The 27165-nt window shown below is 37.2% G+C and overlaps 1 protein-coding gene across 1 annotated transcript in view; it reads right to left on the minus strand.

The window, feature by feature from the left end:
- mtbp (MDM2 binding protein) overlaps window positions 1-27165 on the minus strand; it is a 37419-nt gene that overhangs the window by 7385 nt on the left and 2869 nt on the right. The window contains exons 4-18 of the mRNA XM_030156972.1: window positions 26016-26164; window positions 25722-25780; window positions 24992-25136; window positions 24505-24619; window positions 17827-17943; window positions 13457-13551; window positions 12109-12175; window positions 11096-11213; window positions 10416-10592; window positions 7927-8040; window positions 5262-5414; window positions 1670-1763; window positions 1369-1527; window positions 686-781; window positions 334-597 (exon numbers count right to left, since the gene is read on the minus strand). Of these exons, the coding sequence (XP_030012832.1) occupies window positions 334-597; window positions 686-781; window positions 1369-1527; window positions 1670-1763; window positions 5262-5414; window positions 7927-8040; window positions 10416-10592; window positions 11096-11213; window positions 12109-12175; window positions 13457-13551; window positions 17827-17943; window positions 24505-24619; window positions 24992-25136; window positions 25722-25780; window positions 26016-26164 (1922 nt within the window). The remainder of the gene's footprint in view (window positions 1-333; window positions 598-685; window positions 782-1368; window positions 1528-1669; window positions 1764-5261; window positions 5415-7926; window positions 8041-10415; window positions 10593-11095; window positions 11214-12108; window positions 12176-13456; window positions 13552-17826; window positions 17944-24504; window positions 24620-24991; window positions 25137-25721; window positions 25781-26015; window positions 26165-27165) is intronic.

Raw genomic sequence — 27165 nt, forward strand, 5'->3', positions numbered from 1 at the left:
TTAATTTTGTGCTCATATCACCCAGCTCTAATTACAGAAATGCCCAAGTTTTGAGTGATATGTAAATTGATTATTTCAGTGTTCAAATATGTCAGTGTGCAAATGTATCACAAACCTTTGTTAAAAGTGTTTTATATAATTACAAACTATGAGTAAAGCAGAGAATGTGCTTTCAGCATGTCACACTTGGTATATATTGTAATGTGTATAATAATTTACATTACAAGTATAAAAGGTTTCAAAGATTGAGCGACCGACGATAACGAGGAGTGGAAACTGTCTTCTACAGATGCATTAAAAAACAAACAAAAAAATGATGCACTGTACTCATGCCTTTTATGGGGGAAACCCCCGATAATGTCTGTCTCCCACGACCTCCGTTTGAGTCGTGCGACATCAGCATTCTGTAGAGTCTCCCCGTCAGGCACACTTCCTGGTTCTGACATCACAGCAGGGGAGGGGGCGGGACTCAGAGCAAAGGGGAGGGCACAAGGCTCCTTTGAGCAGGTGGTTTGGGTCTCGTAACGAATCAAACGAGACTGGAGTCGAACAAAAGCCTGGTCCCGGTCCATGGAACGCTGGTTGTCCAGGCAGAACCTAGATAACAAATAAAACAACACAATGAAAAATCTAAAATTTCATCATTCACACCTGAGTAGCTGCTGTGCAGTTTGTAAAAACATACTGTATGCCGTGGTAATGGGTGGATGAGGCCTTGCTGAAGGACATTTGTGTGACTTTTCCAGGTGACAGGTTTGGTGACAGCTGAAACACATTATTACTGCACAGAGTCGAGTATGGGCAGAACCGTGGATGGGGACAGAAAAAGAGAAAGTAATTAGAACAAATGATTGGGTGGCCAAAAGCATAATTACATTTTCTTATCAATTTAAAATATTACACACAAAACAGTATATGTATATCTATTTTAAACAAAATAAGGACCAAAGTTTGTTCTGACAATGCTTATTACTAATAATGGATGACTGTTTTGCTCCACAATCATTTTGTTGTCTAACTTGACAAAATAATTTTTCTAAAACTGTTCAGCTCAGAAGACTAATGATCATAATCAAATCCTCATTATAGACTCATTAACCATCATCCAGAAGCAACTCCAAACAAACTAATAAATACTGATGCTTTTATCATGACTGCAGTAATTTGTCATGTTTCAAGTCTATTTTTGTATATAAATCTGTCTGCCATTCTCAGACTGATGCCATGCTCGTCCATCTGTGAGGACTCCTCACATGCTGCCCTTGTTTACTCTTCATGTCTGCCCGTGTCAAAGCCAACATGTAGAATATTTGAGAGTTTCAGTCAGATACCTCTCAGCATGCAGCTAGACAAGATCACTGAACCTACCCTCGGTTGATGGCAAGTGGTTGTAGCTCCCCAGTAGGTGTGCCATCAGATGTGAAGTGTTTCAGAAGTTCCTTGGCATCCAGCAAAGCAGGAGAGTTTTTCAGACCGTCTTTTAGACCAAACAGACTGTCACTGGAGCCTGGACCTAACAGCCCGAATCTAAAACAAAACAAAGAAAAAATACACTGGACATCCAATACAGTAGATTCAGAGTACATGGTTGTTCTGTGACTATTTCAATGGGAATATTATGGTGGAGAATGAACCAAATGAGGATGTAACACAGAGAACATTCCATTACCTCCTCCTCTGTCGTCTCCTCCGCAGGTTTTCTATGTTGTGAAGGACGCTTCTCTCAGGCCAGTCAGTTAGCTGCTGGGGAACAGTCTGAATGCCTGCACAACCAAATATAATAATGACGTCAGAGTCATTCTTTACCTTGTACTTGAAAAAATTCCTTAATAACTGCCATCTTTCACTGTGTTCAGAGATATATGTTTTCCAAAAAACCAGTGTGTGAAAATATGCCCAGTAATTGAAAAAATGTTAAGATTTCGGAAAAAAAAGAACTTGCAATAAAACTTCAATTCCAATGGTGCTTCAAATTCTAAAACAACTACACACTCCAAATTCAATTTAGTATAGAGAAATCCTGAATTGTGTATTTTGGACATTCCTATAATATTCTTCTTATCTTTTGAGGCTTGTTTCAAATTGTGAAAGTGAAAAAGGTTGCTAAATCTATTGTCTCAAGAACAAGTGATGGCACTTAACTCAGTGAGCAAAACAACAGAACATTTTACTTATGCCTCCAGTAAGACTGATATCTAAATACTATATACTGCATTGTAAAGCAAGACACCTCTCTGCACATAAGATGAATTTTACGGTATACAGTATATTGGCACAAGAATAAAAATACTAACCCAACGTGCCCTTTCTGTGACTATGCTGTATAAGGCTGGCACTGTGTACTGAACTACATGATGGATTGCAAGAGTTACATAAACTATCTTTTCAGCCAGGTCAACACACTGAACTCTTGGCAAACAGAACCTTGAAGGGATTAAATCTCAGCATCCAAAATATCAGTGACTTTGTATTTATCTTGTGTTTGGGTAGGAAGATTATATGTTATCTCATGGCAGACAGAAATGTGATAAAACTGGATAGAGCAGACTCACTGATGACTGTCTTTTAATGTACAGAAATGGCCTGGGGAGGTGAGAGTTTTATATGAAGACACTGGAGCTCTCCGCCAGCGGTGTGACAGCCCACACAAAGTCATTCACACCTTTAGGCGACACAGACGCACAAATGCAAAAGACATTCCTGATGGATTGCACAAGCTGTTTACTGCAGTAAATGACATGCCCATTTCCAGAGCAGAGGGTGGGCACAGATTATGGAAAAAAAGTACCTGATTTGCACCTTACGCTGTGTGTCTACACATGTTTATGCCACATCATCACTTTTGTTTTTGATGTTCGCTGGCTTCCCTGTGTTGAAATTTATGCATGCCTTTTATACAAGGTTCTGAACATATAGATGGAGTTAAATGATGCCAAGACAAAAACATGTTTTCGATTATGTTCAATCAGACAAACACAGAGTTCTGCTTTAAAAGAGACTGGTCGATATTTGTCTTTTCTAATGCTGAAATAACTGTTGAGATAACACTTAAAGATAATTAAACAATCAACATTATCTTTAAACTGCCTGTACATTTTTTTCAGCTAAATAACCAAGTGGACGTTTGTGTCATGAAAACTGCTTGAAATGCAGACTTAATGCCCCAGAGCTAAATTTTTAAAACCAGCACTGCCCTTGCTGTGCAAATTTAGCTCTAGCTGCAGGCGGGGACTTCTTTTATAGCTCACTATTTATTTGCACATTATTAGCTGGAATTGTTTCCTAAAACAGTCTCCCTATGAAATGTGAATGTGATGAATACTAATGCTCAGTTCCTTGACAACAATCCACAGGCAAGTCAGAAATTGTAAACATGTAATAAATTTAAGGCTGGTGAAGGACATCTTGCAAATTTAATTTGCATTATATATGCACAGTTATTTACATGATACCATAATAAACAGTCAGGTCTCCTTTAAATCTAAAGCAAAATGGAATGACATGGAACATTATTTAAAACCAGATTTCCAAACTAAGTTCACATTCTTAAATGGTAATGGTAATTTACAATTAACAGTAAAAAGTAGGGTGTGTGATGTCAAAACTAAAATATCATTTAGGACTGAAACAGCTTGTGTGTGAAACCAGGTGGTTTTGTTGTCTTTACATATTTTGTATGTAAACCAGTTGCATTGCTATTAATACATAATGTGCCATGAATGCAGGAAAAAAAAATATGTGTATAAAATCGTCCAGGTTTAGATTGAAGTACGAGGGCTGTTCAATAAGTTCATGGCCTCACCCAGAACAGAACAACACAGACTGATAATTTATATTTTATTTTTCAACATAATCTCCATTTACAGCAATGCACTTGGTCCATCGATATTCAAGCATCACTATCCCATCACGAAAGAATGTAACATCCTGTATTATAACAACCAGTATTTCTGGGTGAGGCCATGAACTTATTGAACAGTCCTCGTACTCTATAAATACACCAAGTCAGTATTTTTTGCATGTTTCATTCAGTTCTTATTTATTTCATTTGGACCATCTAATGCAGTGGTTCTCAAATGGGGGTGTGTGGACACTGTCCTAGGGGGGTGCGAGCATACGACAGAAGGGGGGAAAAAAATCACAACAAATCACAGACTCACTGGCTATTAGTACAAAGGAGATGCAGCAGATTCCCTCCATGTCGAAATGGACTATTAGTGTTTTTCAATGGGGGCAGTACCCCCGCCTAAAGACCCTGTGTAAGTGCCGATGTATAACAGAGACACATACCCCCCCTCCAGCTTATGGATTGAGGTCCGTCGAGTAATACACAAATTTGTTTTCGGGGGCAGCAGGTTGGAAATGATGAAGTGAGGGGGGGGGGCTTTATCTACAGAGCTATATAATCCACCACATCCTCCACATACAGGTTCTTCACGTTACTTTTAGAAAAAAAATTTCAGGGATGGGGGGGTGTTGGCAGGAGGCTCATGATGCTGTTAGTGGGCCTTTGTTCAACAAAGGTTGAGAAATACTGGTCTAATCTGTGCTGGGGTCTTTAAAATACTGCTCCATTAATAAGGTTTAGGGCTGAATAGAAGACTTTAATGCTGGCCTCGACTAACTGTGTGACAGCTCAGTCACCTGCAGTCAGACCTTCAGAGGATCTGTTTATTGAATAAAACCCTTTTTTCATGACAGACAGCTCAGGTGTAGTTATGGTTAATTATTTACACCAATAAGACTGTAATATGACTTTGTTATGCAAACGTTTGTGACTTGAATGAAGTTAACCATTTTTTAAAAATGTATAATAACCTGAAAATGACTGCTGGTGTTTCCTTAGATTGAGATGTTTACATCTACAGAGAACATATAAATGCAGTCCGCCATCTTGAGGTACTGTGTTTTACTTGTTCACCTTTTTTCAGTTTTATTGGGGTGTCATCCATCATTAAGGAACATTACAATCACATACTATACTAATCTACTAAGTGTGGTCCAGAGTCTATTCACCTCAACTAAAAAGCCAAGAACATACAAACCAAGCACTGGTGCAAACAAAGACCTGTTTTTAGCAGCCACCATAGATGATAGTGAGAAGGGTTTCCAGTTGATTGATCCTTAAAAATTGAGTATTGTGTTTATTATTCACTGTTTTAATGAAAGATACAAATGAGTTTACAGACAAAATTTCCACATTTAGCTTTAACTCTATGTTAAGATACTGTAATCGGGTTTTTATCCTTGTCTGACATTACCTGAGGCAGCTCTCTCCTGGCTGTCTGTCAGACAGGAGGCAGCAGAGGGCAAAGTGGAGTCAATCACCTTCAGATATTGCTCTCTGGCCAGATTGAGAATGACCATCAGGTCAGTGACTGGCAACGGACTTGAGTTTGCTGCTTCTCTTCGCCCTGGACACAGAGAGGTTTTAATTAACATTAATGTGTTACTTCCTGGTTAAAAGAACAGCGGTGGAAAATCTCGGCACTGGAGTAATTATCACCACACAAAGTATTTTAGTGCATTCCCTTAATTAGCATGTTTTGTTTCCTAGCTGAAGTACGTAATTAATTCTGCCTACATCATAACAGGGATGCAGAGGCCAGAGCAACTTTGTTTAGTTGTGGAGTGAAATTTACATATTTGGCAATCGCATGAATCAGCCTACAGACACACACAAGAAAACAAAAAAACAACAGATGATTATGAGCACAAACACAGATGCACACAGTCTTCACATAATCAAAAAACCAAGTGGAGTGGTACTTCTAACTTTTAAAACTTAGAAGAATGTGCCTTTTTCCAATTTAATGCCAAGTCAGAATACATTACGATGAATTTCATTAAGGCTTGCGGTCTGTCAGGGCTCTTCATTATGCTCACGGCCTTTTCAAAGAATAGCCCTTTTGCTTTTCCTCCAGTCTGAATTTCACTCCACTCTTTTAATCTAGCTCTACTCAACTGGTCTTTCACTATCTCCCGTCTGCCAAAGGGACATTATGTGTGTCTGTAACAAAATGATATTTCCATAGAGCCTTTCTACGCAGCAGTGTCTGCTGAGAGTGAGAGAGCTTAGAGTTCAAAAGGATGACAGTTCAGTCGACATGATACATCTTTGGTTCGGTCTCAGGATATTATATATATCTACAAGAGCAACAGCTGATCTCAACAGAATTCAGATTAAGAGCTGAGGACTCCTGTCAAACTTCAAATATACAACACACATCAAACAGACAGATAACGCAACAATTCCCTGACAACAGTATAGCAGCACACTGTTCAAAGGTAATTTTTAAAACTTACTATATCGCATAATTATCGACATTCAAGTTTATCTTTTGACTTTACTGAACAGCAAGGCAAAGGGCAGGAAATGCTCTCTCACCCATGTGTCAAGTTTGATAACAGGATGATGATCAGCTTGTGAAAAAAGTCTAATTATAGATAATTCAGCAAGTCTGTAATGATTTGCGGTGACACTTACCTCTAAGGGGACAAGCAGACCCGGCGTGACACCAAAAACCTCCCCACAGCATAATAAAGACACTGGAGTCAACATCAGACCTATACCAGTCTTACAGTCACCCACTTATCGGGAATATGGTGAAGGTGCCCTCACTTGACCATTTCTCCTTTTCCACATCTCTGTAGACCAGTTCTCAGCTCTCAAATGGGCTTTTATCTTTTTCAAGAGGGGTTATATACTGAAACCCTGCTATAATATGCATACATTTTCCAATGAGGAGGTCTCGTTTGATGCTAAACCGTGTTCCTAAAACGTGTGCTTCTGACCAGTTTCCAACCCTGTTTCAAAAACCAGCTGACACTTTGGCCACTGTTCCTATTGAAACACTACTGAGCCGTCTTTGTAAACTTACGCTCCTGCCATCTGTGCCCCAACAATGAACCTTCTTTCAAAGTCACTTAGATCTTTACTTCTTTCATCTTGATCCAAAATGTCAACTACGCCTGCCTCAGCATTTTTATACATGACACAGTCCATGATCAGTGATGTGTCATGCATCACATCATGTCTTTCCTTTAATTTGCCACCTGTCTGCATGTACCATCGAGACATCGGCCTCATGCAGTCATCATCCAACTGAATAAACAATGAGTGGACCCCTGGTTGTCCCCAGGAGGGCAGGAGACAAAAAAGCACTGTATCATGCATGCAAATGTTAACCTCATAATAGTATGTCTGTAAAACTTAAAGCACAATCGTAGCAAGCATTTGAAAAGAGGCAAAAATGAAATTGTGAATTAAGTGTGTGTCCATAAACTTGTTTGGAGCAAATAATCTAGGCTTCATTATGTCACCAGTAGGTGGCAATGTATGCCATGTTACACTGCTTTATTAAGCACAATAGAAGAAGCAGAGTGTCGTTTCGCAGATGAGTCAGAGGAATAATATGGTCTCCTCGTCAGCCTATATTACTTGTTGCACAAAACATTCAACATTTTATTTGGAAATCTGAGACGATGCAACAAACAGCTGATCAATCACGTGAGTTAAACAGTCACCTTGTCAGAATTTACTTGAATAAAGAAGCTCCATTTTTTTCTATTTGCATTTATTCTTTTGCTTAAACCAGCAAAAAAAAAAAACACATCCCAAGCAAAAGAAAAAAAACTCTTGCAAAATTGTCTAGGTTTTTTTCATTTACTGTTTCCCGAAACATTTTTCCATACAAAATTTCAAAATGGGCATTAAATACATTTATGAAAACCTCCCAGTACTACTCAAATGCAGAAAAGCTGTTTGATGTGCTCTTCTACAGGACCGCATACAAGTTCACGTCTTCCATTTCCCCCACAGAACACCAAATATGCAGAATACAACACAGAATAGTTGGGGCTTTATTTTCCAATTCATGAAAATATTTCCATTTCATTCCCCACCTCCCAAGGTCTAGTACTTACTGAGAAATTCATTGAGTACAAGTGTCTGAACCTGGGTCACCTTCTGCTCTCTCTTCAGCAGACCGTCTCCTTGGATACAGGGCAGGAGGCAGATAGACTCACTTAGAGCTCCTCCTGGTCAAGGAAGAAAAGGTGAATGATGAAAAAGAAGGATTAAATCATTTAGAAACCACTTCAACTTTGGATTGTTTGGAGTGGAAGTTGTGTAACTTAATATTTCAATAGAGGAAGCAGAAGTTAGGTAGAGTTCAGTATCATCAACAGGGATTGGAGGATTTGCTCTCAAGCATATGTGTGATCCATAAAAAAATAAGTAGATTTTCTACTTTTCTAAAGTTTTTTCTTCTTTCCCGTTACTTTTCCCTCTGTAGACTTCTAGAAATATTACCTTGAAAGAATGAGAGGCAGTAGCTCTCAGATGGATGTGCTTGTATCTCATTAACATATAGTATGCAACGTATGGTAAAAGGGTTAGAAGTAGACTGTGCTTTACATTACAGTCATCCTAAAGAAAAATTTTTAGTAACTTCTTGACTAATAAACAAAGACAAAAAGATTCTTGTTCATGTATTTACATAGAGCTGAAAAAAAAAAAAAGACTTTCATCGAGACCTTCAGTTAGCAGATGCTTTTGTTCATGTACAATGACTCTCAGGTGTGCATTTAAAAAATTTCATTTTCAGTGAAAGTTCTGGTGTGTCACTGTAGTAGTTATGGCACCTTTTATAGTCTTATAGGTATTTTAAAATGTCTCTGGAAGGTTGCATAAAATGTTAACAACAGCAGGCTCTCTCAGGAGAAAAAAGCCCAGTAGGTCGTTTGAAAATCATACAAAGCCCAAGAACAAACAAGGACTTTCATTATAAAAGAAGCTTTTTGGTTAAGGAACTAAACAAACAACATTTTCAAGTTCAGTTGTGCATTCATCTGGTCATCCATAACCAGAAAAGCACAAACTTTTTGTTCAATCAACCATTCAGTCCATCTGACATGTAGTTGCATTCACTGCGTTCATCCTCATCCCTTCTCTTCCTCTATTATATCTCTGACAAAACTTGACCAGAGAGCAGCCAGAACTACCCACTGCTGTGAGAGAGGAGCATGTGAAGGCACTTCTATCAATGGAGCCAGAGGGGGTTCTACTCTTATCAAGCTGAGAAGCTTCTTTTAAGACAACTGGTCGCTTAAAGGGCTGTTCAATTCAGAATAGAGCAGACAAAGAATGGCTGCTGGACATTATGAAATCTGCAAATGCTGATAAAATACTAGCATGCTGTGTTAACATGACTAAAGTACTACTTTGGGGAAAAGGGGAGCTAGTTAAACGATTTTTCTTTGAGGTCATTATCTCTCAGTTTCTCATAAAGGCCAAGAGTGAAAGATGCCGAAGTTCAAGTGTTTAATAGTCGGGTTGTGCTCCTATATATACTGTGTAATGAGAGAAAAGCATGTATAGTTTTATATTATGCTCACGCTCATCATCATTTATTTAGCTGTGTTACAAATCATACTCAGAGTTTATTATAGAGATATTATTCATCATTGGTATGGGGCTTTGCGTTCTTCTACAGGGAATGGATGCAAGCAGAAAATGTGCATGAAAGCATCTCAGACATGGATAAGAGTGAATATGACAAAACAGTAATTCTGAACAAAAGGAGGCAGCCTCGTGCCTTAAAAAATGGGTATTTCTGTCACATGGATATGGTTCAGGCAACATCTGACATGGATAAGAAAACCATACACATTTATTTTTATTTACTATATTTATATACATGCTTGAATGAAAATCTGTGCACAGGTTCTAAATAAAAGAAGCAAAACAGAAGTATCTTATATACAATTCTATGCAAAGGTTCTGTTTTAGCACACGGCATACATATGCATTTCTCAGTCTCTGTACAAATGCCATCAGGATATACAGGAAAAATGTGCATACCCTTGAAAAACAAGAAATTCAGAAAATGTATTACTATTATAGAAGCCATATGGCATCATCTGGACAGAGAAAAAAAAATCAGTACAGAGTATAAAGAACTCTGGGGGAAGCTTGGTATATCGTACCACAAGGATGCTTCAGAAAACACAGCATACCCAAGGGATTTCATGATGTACAAAGTGCAAATAGAGGTCACACTAAATACTTTGCCCGGAAAAGACATTTAGCCTTCAGTTCTTATTGTATCTTAATAAAGAGACTAAGAAATAAATGTCTGCTCATGACAATTATCACAATCATTAAGCAGATTAAGACTTTTGCACAGTACTGTATATAATTAAAAATGTAATAGGAAATGGGCCATTTGGTCATTTTATTTTATATAAACTTTCGCTGAATTTACACAAATTGTGCTACATTGGACATTTTGTGAGTGTGTATTGTTAAAACGATGGGATTTTGGTCTCACAGCACAGTCTTATTTGACAACTAAGTTAAGTTAAAGTGACGCACACTCATACACCTCTATAAACGTGAGAAAATTAAATACCTGATGATGACAGACACGCCTCCCTCAGCAACCCGGAGGCTGTTGCCATGGCAGCTGCTCCGTTAATTTGGGAGTCAGAATGCAACACTCTGACCCTACAGGCTGCGGTGTCATCATCTGAGCCCTGAACCAGCAGGAAGTAGTGAGCGTTCTCACCTTTCAGCTCTACGTCAGGCACTATAAGGAAAGGCAGAGTTTATCCACAAGATACAAGAACAACATTTTTTGTATATATTTTCACTTGTATTATATTATCCACTTCACCCTTAGTTTGAGCTTAATCTGTTCGACTGTTTTCAACCCATGCTCTATATATTTCTCTATATATCACTGCTTAATACATCATAATCTGGAAATTGCTGGTCAAGTGAATCTAATGTAATCCATTCTCTACTGTCCATAGTATTTGCCAAAGGAACAGTCCAATATTCTCAGGAGTAGGATTACATCAGTTTTTATTGTGCCATATTTTTTTCAGATTTTGCCAGTGGTGTTCCTAAATTGATTCAGTCCTGGTATCACTTTGCTTCCCCAGTGGAAGGCTTTATTATCTGAATTGATGAAGTCCTAGTTACCAATTTATTTCCCAGTGGAAGATGATATGACTCCTCTCTGTTGTTGCCAAATGGTCATCCATTTAATGAGGTAATGAAAAAGCAAAGGAAAACAACATGTCATACCGGGTAATGACTTTGGTCTCATGGCTAGCAACTCTCTCCAGCGCTGAGAGCTGAGCTGGCTCACAGCAGGTTGGGCTATGGGAGTGATTACACAGGAAAGGCTAAACAAAGCTCCAACCTGGAGATAAACACACAAATAAACCAGTATCATACACACACCAGATAATTAAAGAACATAACTTACAAGACCTCCTGTTAGCTTCACAAAATTTCGGAGGTTTCTATTAAGCACTGTACATACATTCAATAGGGAACCACAGTGTTTTACAATACCAGAGTTTACCCTCAATTCTCAGGGGGTTTAGGTGCTACCAGGGATCTGAAAATAGTCAGAAGAATTCTTCGTCTTGTTACCTTTACCATTTTTTGTGAAAGGACGTCTGCAACATCAGTGGGCGGTGATGAATATGTAGGTATGTCATTGGGAGGTGGGGGGTGGGGGGTTGGGGGTTGAGGGGGAATGTGGGTGAGGATGTTGTCGGTTGCTTGGGTCCCCTGTCTATAAGCACTCTTGCTTCTTTGGGGTCCCCTTTCATGTACATCTGTTGTAAACATGTATAATATATTTTTCTTTCTCAGTGCGGGAATAAAAAAAATATCTGAATCTATCTGAATCTGAACATTTACTGTGTTTATACTGAAAATCTGTTCATTTCAGTTTTTTTCCCAAAGTTTATGGAAGAATTCAGTGAACAAATGGGGGTTTGGAGTCTTCTTGTAAGAAAATCTTTTCCAATGAAAAAGTAATAGAATTTGTTAACATTTTGGACCTTTATTATCAATTTAGAAAAGCTAGAAGCAATGTGGATAAACTACACCCAAACAGGTTAAAAACAAAAATCATAAAAAGGAGTTAGTTTCAATGTTCTTACCAGTGATTTTACATTAATTTGACTTATATGGTACTCAAAATGGCTAGCATTACAATGGTAAAGAAAGCAATGATATTAAAATAATAACTCCTTATCAATACATTTTGAAAATAAAAATAAAAATCCAGTTTGGACAGTTACCTTTCCCCGCAGTGACCTTAACTGCTCCAGCAGCAGTTTAGCTTTTACAGACTTTCCTGACAGGCCTCTGAGTGTTGGTGGTGAAGGAACAACACAATCTTAAGAACCAGTAGTAACAAACTCTATTCTGACCCATTACCAAAATGCTGCAGTAAAAGCTCTGTTAAATATCTATAGGTTTGAATGGTGAATAGTTGTACGTTATACGTCAAATTGCCTCACATCATGGATTTCATTGAAAACATTCATGTGAAAACTTCATGGCACTTGAAAATCCTAAAGTACAAGTAATTCATTTTAAGGTTTGTCCCTGAGAGCTAAGTATCAGTACATTCTAATCCTCACCAATATTATTTACTGGAGTGGTTTGAAATTAGTACTTAATATTCCAAAAAATCTAAATCTAAACTGAAACATCTAGTCATATGAACAGCTGTTGCCGCTCTCCAATGGTTTTCACTTTCTTGGCCCTGCATTAAAACTGCAACAGACTTTGCTAAATCTGGGCTGAATAAAACACTTTTATATCTGCATCTTTTCCAAATGGGGATTGTTTCAATTTCCTTAAAACTTTTTGAGTAAGTGTTATTTTCACTGCTGATAAGTTGAACATTTTTAAAGATGCAACATTGCACCCACAACATTCAAAACAAAAGCTGGCTCACTATGTTCTTAAAGTATTATTCATATTAATGACTTACACATTTTTAAAGGAATTTTTTTCAAGAAAATCCATGACAGGGAAACTTTAAGAATTCTGGAAGAGGTGAAAACACATAATCCTTAAGTTTTATTATGGTAAAAATATACATGTTTTCATGTTGTGCATTCTTTATATCATATATATATATATATATATATATATATATATATATATATATATATATGTATATATGTATATATATATATATATATAGTACTGCGCAAAAGTCTTAGGTCAGCATTAGGTTTGTTGTTGTACAATGGCTGCACATACATGTATTTCTAAATCTCTGTATTAACATACAATCTGAACATATGGGAAGTCTGAACAGCAGTAAAAAACCAAAGTTGCATTTGAAAAAACAGCTTCTATAAACAAAAGTAATATTTAGTGTGACCTCCCTTTGCAACATGTCTTCAACCCTTTTATTCAGATCATATGAGATTCAATGTATTAATTTTCTGATGTTTTAGAACAGATTTCATTCAATACATGTCAGAGATTTCTAAACATTTGTGCTGTTGTATGTGAACGAAAAGATAGTGAGAAATATATGTGTATGCTCATTTCAACCATGTAAAACCAACAAAGCTAGAGGAGGCTACGACTTCTACACAGTACTGTTCATTAAAACATCAAGGATACAGTTCAAGCTCAGTGCTGGACATTATGAAGCTGGGAAGGTCCGACACGATAACCAGTTGAACCAGGTCTAAAACTGGGGCATAGTAATGGAAGACCTGCAAACACACAACAGAGAACAGGAGAAAAGGAAAGTCAAAGACCAAACGAAAAGAAAGAACAAACAAAGTCATCCATCAGCCAGAGGCCTGGGGTTCAAGTCCCATGGTTTGCAAGTGTGTTGCTTACAATTCAAGTGTCCTTGAGCAAGACACTGAACCTTAACCTGCTCAGATGTGCTGTTACGTAACCAACCCTGAAATCTGATCTGGATCCAAAAATGGATTTGGACCTCCAGTGGCAATGTCAGCAAAATAACATTCTGGTACACTCAGATGAGTCGTTTGGCGTGACAAAAAGGAAGACAACGAGGAGTGAACAGTGAAACAGCAGGCATACATCATCTTTAAGTTTACAATTTTAAGGTTTTCAAAGTCCTGAAGAAACCCGAACAGAATATGTGATAATAATTGACAGCATAATTAATGTTTCAACAGTGCTGCTCAGATTATCATTAGACTACTTTCAAGAAGCCAACAGCATTAGGTGCCCACATTTTTTAAAAAGGACCTACATACCACCAGCCTGCAGTTGTCCTACTTATTTAACGAGCTCATTATGTTTCGGGGAAATCAATAATATATAAATCATTTGTCACATGGAAAAACAGGTCATTTGCATATAGAGAAAATTAGTAGAACTTTGAGGATTGTGGAAATATTGCTCTCATTATTTATTGATCTGAAACAAGAATGAGATATTAATCTCTATTTGACAGACTCCTAGATTTAGAGATGAAGATGTTAATGATCCTGGGTCAGATTCACACACTCACTTGAAAATTGGAGAAAGTTTGCTAATTCCTATCCAGCTTGTTGAGAGAAGAGATAAATATTCAGATGGTTAATGGTTATTATCTCAACACTGGTAAACCAACTTTGCAGTTACTACAAGTTGCTACAAAATCATTAGCAGTCTATCTCTATGGTGGACTGTTTATTCATCCAAATATATCAGGCTGCTGTGAATACATGCCAGCCATTATTAACCAACACAGACTTAACTGCCACTTAAACAACAAATCTGTTCATTTTGGAGTCACAGTGGGACCATTTTCCGTTTCTCTAGCCTTAAAAATTAGGCATCAGCAAGAGGTTGAGCGAATGTGTGTGTGCTTGAATTATCACATCACTTGCTTCTGACAGTGAGGAGGCCTGATAACTTTTGTTCAAACATAATTTAGATCGAGTCAGTATGTGAATGCTGGTCATTACACAGTCAGTTATCCCAGTAGTGCGGAGACGCAATAATTTTGTTGTCATCTGAAAACAATATCTATCTATCTATCTATCTATCTATCTATCTATCTATCTATATATATATATATATATATATATATATATATATATATATATATAAAAAAGGCGTCAAGACAATCAACACCATCTGCTTCGCTGTATAGGGATCTGAGGAAATCACACCAACATACACAAACACACATCTCATTCTCCATAAATATGCCAGTGCCTTTCTCATACAAACACATAACGTAACAGTTTGCTGTTTAACTGCATAACAAGCCAACACAGCAACACCATATCTATAGCCAAATGCAAACATGTAAGGCAATGGTTAAACACATATAGTAACATTTAGAACATCCACTGTATATCACCTCTCCTGCCTGAGGAGTTAATGATTATCTGTCAGAAAGAAAGCAGAGAATCGTTGTTTAGATCCTTTCAGCCAGTTGGTTTAATGTCAGTGCTATTAGATGGGTAAAACTGCCTGTGTGTGCACATTTGTGTGTGTTATAAACCCCACATCAGATCATAACTTCTCGGGTGCAGCCCCTATGTGGTTTTACTGTAATAGTTATTAATCTACGGTGGAAAACTCATTACAGAACTAAACTACATCAACTGTTATAAAAGACCAGGTCTCACACAAAGCATGCTCTTTACAAAAATAACACAGTGCACACATACAAGTCTATCTTCTTTACAGAAAGCACTAACTTTCAGATTACAGCTGTGGTTTTATTATGTTCACTTACTTAAAAAGGTAAAAAGTTCACTGCTGTCATTTATCTCAGTGCAATATATGCAAACTCCTGGAAGTGACACCTGACTGTAGCCTTCAGATTTCCTGCAGTTAAACACATTCTTGATGAGATGTTAAATCTATATTCTAATGCGTCTGCCTGGCTAGCAGGTGGCCAGAAGTACAAGAGGTCGACAGTCATTTGGCACATAAAATGAATTTGATTTATTTGACTAATGATCCTTCTCTCTAAGCGTTCTCCGTTAAAGGACAACCAAGAATTGACACGTGTGAACTTTTCCATCTAGCCTCTGGAAATCATTAGTGGATGTGTGTGCTGGAGGTAGGTCCAGGAGGTAAGATGTAGGTTCAACTAGGGTTAAAGGAACAGTTTTACACCAAATGATAATTCACTCATTATCTGCTCAACACCCTGTCAATCAAAACATCATTTGACATTCCTGGAAAAAATCTGATATAATCTGATCTCTGCCTTTTTTAGACTGCAGAAAATAACAAGAAAACATTACTGTTCCCAAAACAACACTTCCTACTATATATATATACACACACACACACACACACACACACACACACACACACACACACACGATACACACTGAGTCAGCTTGTTAGTGTGGAGCAACTGCTGGCACAAAGCTTTGTCTTAGAGGAAAATATAGGGAATAATGAGAGAACCATCAGATTTACGAAACCAAAATAAAACAGTTACAACAATAAAATAGCCATTAGTGTTTGACGGACTGACATATAAGATGCAGCTATGACAAACATGAGGATGACCAAGTGATTGTGTACAGCAGAAGGATCTTGGTGAATTAACATGCATCCTGAGTTATCCAATCACAAGTGGCCAACTCTTAGTATAAGTCTGTCCATTCATACTTAGCATTAAAATGCATCCTCACATGCGTCTCAAGTGATCGGTAATGATGGGATCTGAATTCCCTGCTCCATATGTAAATTAACAAGCTCATCTGTAGCCTAAAACATACCGAAAAATCTTGATAGACTTTGGTTTGTAATGTTTCTTTCAAATTGGATCCACTCTAAAGCTGTGCAGAGAGTTTTCTTGCCTGTTACTCACTGCATGAGGTGAAGCTGTGAATCAATCTTTACACCTTCAATGTCCATACAACTCTGACCATTTCATTTATTTGACTGGTTCTCTTGACATGGGCTTTTGTTTACAAGCACTTAAAATATGAGCATGAATTCCTACCACATTATGTGAAGAGCAGATATTCCATTTCCTGACAACAAAAATAAGTAGCAGAGTGTTGTTCTGCTGCACTCAGCTATGAAACTATACCTATACTGAGGAACGTCAGCTGAGTATTCAGTCAATCTCTCCCAGGACACGTCATGTTCAGACTGCATCCTCAGTGTGTCCTGAGTACATTCACACCTTGTGTTAGAGCTGTCCACTTGGATCAGATCATTCAGGACACATGTTATTACCAGGTCTGAACAGGGCCAAAGTGGTCAGGCTATGTCTCACATGTTATCTATGATGAAATTTAGAAGTTCAGTCAGTAAGACTTGGTGGGCTCTAACAGCAAAAAGGGAATATAAGATTCATCATCATGATTATTTGGTGTATAACCATCTGAAGATAAGACGCATTGGGTTATCATTACCTTAGACTGAGCCTTTTTTTTTTTTTTCTTGAAATTATACATTTACATAAACATGTACTTATACATAATGAACCACGCAGACACAATATAAAAAGGTTTGTTGTATAATTTGTTTTTTTTTTATATATTGTATCTGTGTGGTTCCTTATGTTTAAGTACATGTTAATGTTAAACAAATTATACAACAAACCTACAAACCTATTAAACCCCCCAAAAAAGAGAAAAAAAAATATCTTGTTTATCTTGTTTGTTTTTTTTAGACTGAGCCTTTATATCTACAAGAAGACTGGGTCCACTGTGCTCCTACAGTAAGACAGAGCATACTGCTTCGCATTTTAGCATTAAGATGCATTACCAGAAAGCATATTTTACATCTGGTTCACTAAAAAGCCCATAACACTGGCTTTGATCAGTGCCTGTTGTGTTTTTACCAGTCACCAGACTACAGGGAGGGTCAGAGGAAGACTAGTTTTTGGGAGAGGTTCAATTTACAACTTATGATTACACACTGAACATCTAACAGGATTTTTAACACTTTTTTTTTTCCAAAAGTCCACTCCTCTCATCGGTAAGTCATGGTTTCAGAGTTGGTATTAAAGATGTGAACAATGTGTAGGAATCAGGACTCACCTCTGTGTTTAGACTGTGGTCTGTAGTGGTGAAGGGTGCCTGCAGTAAACTGGACCCTGATGTCGGATGTAGTGGAGATCGTAAAGAAAAACCATCAAAACGAAGCTCCGATGCATACTGATAAAAAGAAACAAAAGAGAGAAAATGTTAGTAGATGATCTTATACTATGGATCAATGTGTACTTAAGATTTCAGAGATACTCATATCATTTAGTAATTGATTTCTCTGAGTCTATGGTGTTGAGTATCATATTAGAGGTGTGAGCCTATGAAAAATGTTTCACAATAATTTTTCACTCACATGGATGATTCATGCCTTTAATCTATTTTTCTGCGTCGACAAAACATGATACAAAAACACATTTCTTGGCGATATCGTCACACCCCATCTGGTTGTGTTTCCATGCCCAATATCAATAAATAACAATAATAGAGAGCAGCACTTGTGAAGGTGTCGATGTGCATCATTCATTACAAATAAAGAATAATTAAAAATAAAGTGCCCCTAGTTGCCAGTAAATGCAGATAAATATTCAAAATGAAAATTTTACAAGAAACAAACAGGTCACAGTGTGTTTGACGTGTCTGACTGTTTTATCCAGAGGAGGTGCTAATTCTGATTAGATTTTTTAGGCATTTTTCTAAATTTTCAGAAAGCAGGAGCTTGATTAATCACATCTATTTCATATTAGTGGTATGGTCCATCAATGCATTAAAGGAGTGATATTTTGCTCTTTTTAAATGGAACTATGCATTTTAAAACATTTCTCTGTGGTCTACATAAACTGTAAATGCCCTGCTTGGGTCTGAATTCTTCATTAAATCAACTCCACAGGTCCATCTTCAACCTTATTTCTGAGTAATGACACCAGAAAGATTGTTTTGTGCGCTGGCCCTTTAAATGCAAATGAGCCACTTCACGCCCCACCCCCTCCAGGTTGTTGGCTGGGCTGCTCTGTCCTGTTCAGCCACTTGTGTTCATTAATATAACCAACAACTGAACATTTTAGGTAACTGGCTCAAAGTTTGGACATATTTTCAGTATGGACTACAACCGCTGCTGCTGACAAACAATTATGGCGTACTCGGAGAAATGTTCATCGGAAGTCTTGACCTTACATGTGCAAATGTCGAGACGTAACTAGTTATAAAATGGAACAAACTAAGAAGGAATTAAAACGGGCTGTAGAAATCCACTTGATTTTTGCCAAAATGAATAGAGAGATAGCTTTGCAGCACCTGGAGGGTTCAAATTCAAACTTTTTGAACTGCTAGGGTCCAAATACACAAATAAATGAACTAAAGACTAATAAAAGTGGGTTTAGCAAAATATGACCCCTCGATAATCAAGTCGGCAATGTACATAAAAACTATACAATACTAATGTTCATTACTGATTTTTACGTCTCAGACTAGACAATAAAGTTGCAAAGTTATGTTTCTACATTGACCTCTTGCATGGAATTGTTTGTTAACTTGAGACATGAGCAACATGATAAAAATACTACATTTTACTATTGAGGTATTTAGAATTTTGCACAGGCAGAGTAAGAGACAAATGTAAAATTTCCATTACTATGGTGATTGAAGTTCACCGTGGTGCTGTTTCGAAGCTTTAGTTCATCTTATAGCTGTATTATGTTGTCTTTTTGTAGTTATATTTCATTAACAAGTTATTTTTGTGAGACAGATGTTAAGTGCAGTTAGACTGATGCAGTGAGGATCTTAGCGGAATCAAAATAAGAACGGACAGGTTTCTTATTGCTGATTTGTTGCTGTTAAAATTTCTACTTATCTTATCTTATCTTATCTTATCTTATCGAGTTGGGTTCATTTCTCTGTTGCACCTGAAACTCTCCTGGTTTCAGAGGCTGCTGGTTCTAGGTTTGGCTCAGTTAATCGTCTTTATACCATAACAGTGTGCTTTAAATTAATCCCAAAACTAATTTATATTGCAAGCAACATGGTTAAGTAAGTCTCTGTTCACCACAACAAATTCAGTTTATTGGACCATGGCAGAGCAAAATAGACCATGGCAGCACACCGTAGTCTGTATCATTAATGGGAGACACTGGAAACAAAATGCAGTTTTTGGTAATGCTTGTTGGAAGTGACATGGTCTTTCTTAGAGCTGCTGTGTGAAAAAATAATTTTAATCAGTTCCACTTCTTCTTATTATGCACTGTCTGCAAATGGATTTGGGTTTTGTTTTGAATTTTACCGATTAAAGCGGCTCACACAGATGCTTCTATGGAAAAATGCAGCTGTTTCTATTACAGACTGTTGTAGTCTACAGATGGAGTAAAGATTTATCTGTTTGAAGACTGTTTGTATTGACTGCTGGAAAAGTAAATGTGTGGTACTATAGAAAATTGAGAATGTGACCATTAAGATGCATCGGGAATTATAATCAAATCTGAGGCAGATAAAGATTCACACCCCTATATCATATATTACTAAGCCCCAGTCTTGAAGTACTACATTCTTAATTATTTGTACCGTACATGTGTACATTTTCAGTTTTTCCAGTTAAAACCAGAAGTTGTAAAACCAAAAATCAAGTTAAATCTGAGCACAAAATGTTTTCAAAAATCAGAGAACAGTCAATATAAACAGCTACATCAGCATGGCCCATCTCAACACGTAAACTATTCCAAAAATACAACATAAATCCATCAAGTAGAGGTGTGAATGTTCATTGGCTTCACAATTTGATGATGATTGATGTTTGCAAGGTGTCTTTGGGCTGAGAAAATTTCCACACCTCTAGTGTCAGTTTCAAAATAATTGCTCATGTCTCATAGCGGTACACATTATGGTACAGATACATTCACACACACACTCATTACTTGTTATGCTATGTGTTACACAGCTGTAAAGAGATGATAGTTGTACTTTCCAGGCTCTTATTCCTCTGAGTATTGTCTTTTGTACCACTGCTCTCCCACTGTGAAGCTTTTACTGACTGCCTGCATGTGCTCACTCACTTCTGAAGACATAGAAAAGGTCACTTTAGTGAAGGAGAAGTTGCCTGCTTGGCTCAGCATCCTCAGAGCACAACAGACAGAGCAGAAATGTCGAGAGAAAAGTTCCTTTGGCAGTAGCATAGTCAGTCGCCTGGGAAATTAATTTAACTGTTGAGGTTATGGTGCCAGTGATAGTGGATTTGGTTGGCTGATATAATAAATGATTAAAAAAATGATAAAACAACATGTAATAACTATAAGAAAAACACATAGAGCACATATTTTTATTTGATATTTTACATTTAAATAAATCAGTGATTGGCACTTTGATACATTTTGCCAGTTATTGGCTGACTTTCACACCAATGCCCCCATGTCCTTGATAACATGTGGAAATGAAAATAAAATAAAATTTTATATCAACCAATAGCCGATCGTTAAAAGGCCATTTAACATCCCAGGAAAGTTAGAAGGCACCTCCAACTGTCTGAGACATGAGAGAAACTGAAGACCAAAACACACTGATGATTCTCCCCAAAGAATTGCAGACAAATAGCACAAAATTGGGGCAATTTTTTTTTTTCAAAAGATAGAAACTCCACCTGAACTGGAGGTTTACCTTAATGAGAAAGAAGTACAGCTGGGCATGAAGTAATCTCGAGTGAAAAATGTTGTAATCTCGCCTCGGCCTATACACTCTGACATCAAGACAGAGAAGTGTGAAGTGACTAGCAAGAAAGTGGGGAATGTAGACTGCAGAGTCAGGAGCCTGGATGTAGTTTGAAACCTAAATCATAAGAGTGTACATCAGGCCTTAACGATAGTGTTATTCCCACAGGATCTTATTGGACTTCACGATCATGCTGCCTTGCAAGATAGTATAATTTTGACGGCCAGACTGGTTAGCATTTTAAAGACAATTAAGTCAGTTTCATTTGTATTAAAGCTGGAGTTACATGCCAATACAATTTTTGCACATTGTAGGTTATTCTGACCATTTTACAAAAATCCAAACTTTGTTTCATATGAGACAGTTTGTTTTTGTTTGTAATGATGTACCAAGTAAATCAAGAAAGTCGTCAGATGTACATGAGGTACAGCATAAATAGCCTAGTAGTGATATACACCATTGTGATATAGAGCTGGGTGATATGAAAAAGATCATACAGGTTGCCACTGGTAATTATAACAATAAATGTTAACAATTATCAAATTAGTTTTTCTTTCAAGTATAAAAGTCTGTTTTTTGGTCTAAAGTGAAAGATGAAGAATGCTTATTTTGTTTTGTTTTGTTTCCTGAAATACAGAAAATGAATAAAATCTGAGCTCTTATTTAACAGGATGAAAATGTTATAGCAATTCTATTTAGTCAAAACATGGTAAATACTTGAACATTTCAGAAATCTAAAAGGTAGAAATTTCAAAACAAATGTATTCGTAAAATCTTTTTTTAAGATCAAATTATACATAAGTAGAAATATGAAAAACAACAAAAACACTGAGACATGTCTTGTGTTTAGCTGACAACCTAAATAAAATAAACCCTAAAGACAAAATTGTTATTGTTTTGGCACCCAGTCACACTCACGTAAAATATACCTGACAGAGGAATTTGGCGATATCTCCCACCCCTCTATAGAGCGCATCTTTGACACTTCCCTCATTCTGTCATTAAAGCCAATGAATGTTTGCTTTGACATCAAAATAAATGTAAATAACTGAATGTACTTACTTCTTTCAACATAAATAACATCAGTATTACACTTGCATCTCAATAACATCAGTACTATCCTTAAATACTGACAGACACTGCCTGGAGGCATTTTCCTGCCCTGTCCTTTGCTTAAGTCCAGGCCAATAATCAATGGCAGCCAATTCGTCTGAGCAGCGAGGTCGACTCAGGCCGAGACCGCCCAGGGCAGGGCTGGGTCAGCTCTGCCAGGGCAATGGCAGCAAAGCAGAGCTAGTTCTCATGACCCCTCCCTGACCTCAAGCGAATCCACCAGATTCATTCAGCAGCAGGGAAACCTTTAATCCCACACGGAGTCAAAAATTATTCAATTTGGAAGAAAACATGGGGAAAATGTACCCTTTAACCTCATGTGCATGGCATAAGTAATTTCATATAAACAAAATATAGGAACAAACACTGAAACATGAATCAGGTCTCTGAACTGAGATTAGACCTGGCACCAGGGGTTTTAATAAAACAGTTTTCTCTGCATTTTTCTTTCCAGCCCTCAGCCGGCAAGATAATAAAAAAAAAAAACTCCTTGTAATAAAAAAAGAGCCAAGCAAGCTGGCAAGGAGAAAAGGACTAAGCTTTTTCCCATGCCCTCTATGGTATGTATCCAGAGTACAAACAGGACACTATAACTTTTACATGCACACAATACTTCAGTTTCTTCCCCTTTCTTAAAACAACAATATTCCTATGATCCATTTTCATGGCAAAACTCAGGTGAATATTTCATTAATACTCCTGTATACATGCAACTAAAAAAGCCCCAAAGATATGTGCCCTGTGACTTCAAATATTCATTCATATTCAATTCCTTCAATCACATTCTTCACTGTAACATTTGTACATACATATCCATAAATCTGATAAAAAATCCCTGTATTTCTCCTCGTGACCAGAAATATGAGGTTTTCTTTTGGGTCTGCATGTATACTCCAAGCATATGAACTTTTTCCCAGTTGGTTTGGCAAACAGCCATATGATATAAACTGCAGTAAAACCAAAATCCAAACAGAGATGCTTATTCTGAATGCACTGCATAAATGGCTGGAAAGGAGACCTAAAACCTGAGAAATATCAACATATCTGCTATGTCAGAGTCGGAAAATACTCCATTCAGTAAAATAATTATCAAGACAGAATGTGCTATTTATACAACCTCTATTCAATTTGGAAAAAGGGCTGTAAGGGTACTTGAATACATTGGCATCATTTCATACCAACGTTTAACACCTAAGGAGTAAATATCATCAGTGTCAAGGCATGCAGCAAATACACCTTTTACATCTTGAACATATTACACTGAAAAATTAATTCAAGTTTATTTCTAATGTCATGAACTGGTTTGAGAATAGAAAACACAAATGAGCTGAAAAATAAGATTTGTCCAATGCGTAAGGTAATCTTTTTGTTCAAATGGAAAATTGATATTAAAAAAGTGTTATTGAGGAGCTGGTTCTGGAGGCAAGATATTGTATAAAAATTTCTGAACATAAACATAAAGACTTGGAAGATAGGAAGACTAAAAGACATGTTACTCATTTCTGCTTCAAATCAAGCTTCACTCAAAAATGGATACATACAGAACACACAAGACCCATTTACATTCATGTCTTTCTTTTCACAAGAGCTGTTATCCACATTTTCTGAATGTCTTAACCTTCTCATAATTGACAAACACCTTTATCATGCAGCAGAAGCACGCACTCACTGTATACAACCTGCCTAGAAAACCTTGTTCTTCCATCCTCTAATAAGGCGGCCTTTGTTACTTCCCAAGGGACCTGTGTCACAAACAACCATTACGCTGTTTGTAACCATTACATTGCTGCTTCAGAGAAAAACCCCGCTGGCCTCTTTTCATTGAGTGCATGTTCTCAGTGTTACTGTGAATTTTAAAGTTATGCATCCAGAATATTTCTTGTTAAACTATGTGCGCCACAAACTCCTGGATTGCCAGACATTTCTTACCTTTTTCTCTCTAATAACCAAGCCTCCCCTCCACATTTCTCTGTGGTCAATACAGCTGTCCAACTCTGCAGGTGCCACCAGCCCAGCACTCAGGTAGGATGCAGCTTTCTGCCAGCTGCAAAAAACAGTAAATGACCACAACATTTATTTATTTTATAAAGCTAGTCTGATTGTGGAATTAGTACTTTAATAAAAATCTAGCTCTGACTTCTGACTATTAATTCATGACTTTAAGTAAATATAGGCTTATATTTACTCTTATAACTCCCCCTAGTGGTGAAGTATGGAAAATCTACATTTTCATTCTGCTAATTTACATAGATGTGCTGCATTTGTGACATTTTGGGGCAATGTTACATTTTCTAATCAAACATTTATGTGTGTCATGAGCACAATGACATAAATCTCTGTGTTTTTATGTGTCAAAAGACTCATAATAGCTAACACAATCACATCACAGCAAAGTCATCATGTTACAGTTACCTACCCGGTAGTGTGCTCTGTGACTACACTGATCCGAGCAGCATGCCAACAGGCCAGGTGTTTGAGGGCTCCCAGCAGAGGGAGCAGGTCTTTTGTTGGAGGAGACTGTGCGGTATAGCCCAACACCAGCACATCCAGTAGAGCTTTACCTGATAGGAAATGGAACAACACATAAAACACTGAGAAGGATTCATTGGGTTTCTGTGGACTCAGTGCAGGTATCTCTACTCATGCCATCTTATTGACAAGTACGTAAAATTGTCTGTGAGCAAGTGTACGTACCAAGACCTTTGAAAAATGAGTGGAAGTCAGATATGAGCAGGACGGGAGAGAATTTGGAGAGGTGGTACGTAAAAAATCTTCATAAAAAAAAATTATATGGTGATTGTATATTTGCCACCTTTTATGCAAGGTTGAAGCAGACAGACTTTCAAAATGTAATTGCTTCAAAATTGGACTGAAGCCTTGTCACACAGCTGAAGGTTCTGGCTTGAGTAAAAATGTTTTAATGCCTCATTATTGGCAGACAGAACTCTCACTTGAGAGACTGTTTTGTCCCAGTAATCTTGCCTGCATAATCACACATTTAAAATGGAACAAGTTAGAAATAGTGAAAGCTATAGAAGTGTGAAATGTGATTTAGAGTGAATGAAAAGCTCGGGAGAACACACAAATGGCGGCTACAAAATGATAACAAATAATACTGAAGTAGGACATATAGAGGAGCAGTTTACCTGGAGGTGGGAGTTTGTCTGACAGCAGATGCAGTCCCTCTGCAGCCTCCTCTATCAGCCTATTCAAGAGACACATCCAGAAAGAGGCTCTCAAGTCAAAATACAGCAACTAAACCTTTGAAATGTATGAAGAATACCACATCTTCACACTTGGCAGCATTACATTACTTCATAACAGGACAAAGACATCAGTGTCTACAGTGAAGTTTAAAACTGTTCAGTATCATCAACTTAATCACAAGTAGCAAAAGCACCTTTATTTAAATTCAGTACAAAAAAATGTCTGATGCTCACTCTGCCAGTGCTGCTTCATCAACCTTTTGGTCTGATGCTTCCTGATTACTCAAACAGCTGAAACATGAGTCCAAAGTGGAGGACATCTCCTCCTCACTGTCAGTCTTCTGATGGCTTGTCCCCAGTTCTTCCCACTCAGAGCTGCAGAACTATAAATATCGAAGCAGGTTTAAGACCAATTATTAAATAATGAACTGCAACATTATGCTTGAATAAATTTTCACTTCTATTGATCTGTGTCCTCGTACCAAGCGCCTTAATTATGTCACACAGATCAATTCAGTGACATTGTTCTACTGTTTAAAGGCAGAAAAATGCTACTAATTTGTTGATTACTGTATCAAAATACATTGGCTGATTGGCCAGGTCATGTGGAATGGGGGTAGGACAATGTGAGCTCGACTTCTTCCTATACATTTTCGGACATTGAGTGTTGTTAAAGTCACGTTGAAATTGTTGTACATTTGTGTGATACTTGTTTTCTTTTTTGGTTGATTTATTCCCACATATTGGAGCGTCCTTTTGGATCTGGAATTTCTTTTGCCTACTTATGTTTGAAGTGAAGTCTATCCATATGTGTAATACAGCTATGAAATGGATGGAGTTTATTTTTCATATGTATAATATTTTTGCATTTTGTGCAGGATTGGTTAGAATTTATTTTGACATGTGTAAGATTTGTTAAGTTACTTTGAGGAACTGACATGGGACTTTGTGATCAGTAGAAAAACATGGGGTAAGGGGGTGGGAGTATGTAAGTTGTACTTCATCTAGCTCCTTTTCAAATGTTTTTTTTTTTAATACATTTTTTTTCCTTGTTATTTTTTGTTTTTTTTGATATTCGAAATAAAAATAGAAATAAATAATAATAAATAAATAAATAAAATACCACAACTTGGATTTTGGGCACTGGCATAAAAAAAATTCATCTAAACAAGTAAATTCAACTCATGAATGGCATATGTATCACAATACAGGGTTACAAAACAATATACAGTACTTCCCTGACTTATGAGTGCCTCAACTTATGAGTTTTATGAAGTGCTTGGTCGATATTTTTTGTTTTAAGTTGCGAGCCAAAATCCGAATTAAAAGCGAGCTTCATATACACCACTTGTAGTTGGCACAACATCTGCCCAGCATCCAGCGT

The sequence above is a fragment of the Sphaeramia orbicularis genome, chromosome 16 (genome assembly GCF_902148855.1).
Source record: "Sphaeramia orbicularis chromosome 16, fSphaOr1.1, whole genome shotgun sequence".
Classification (NCBI taxonomy): domain Eukaryota; kingdom Metazoa; phylum Chordata; class Actinopteri; order Kurtiformes; family Apogonidae; genus Sphaeramia; species Sphaeramia orbicularis.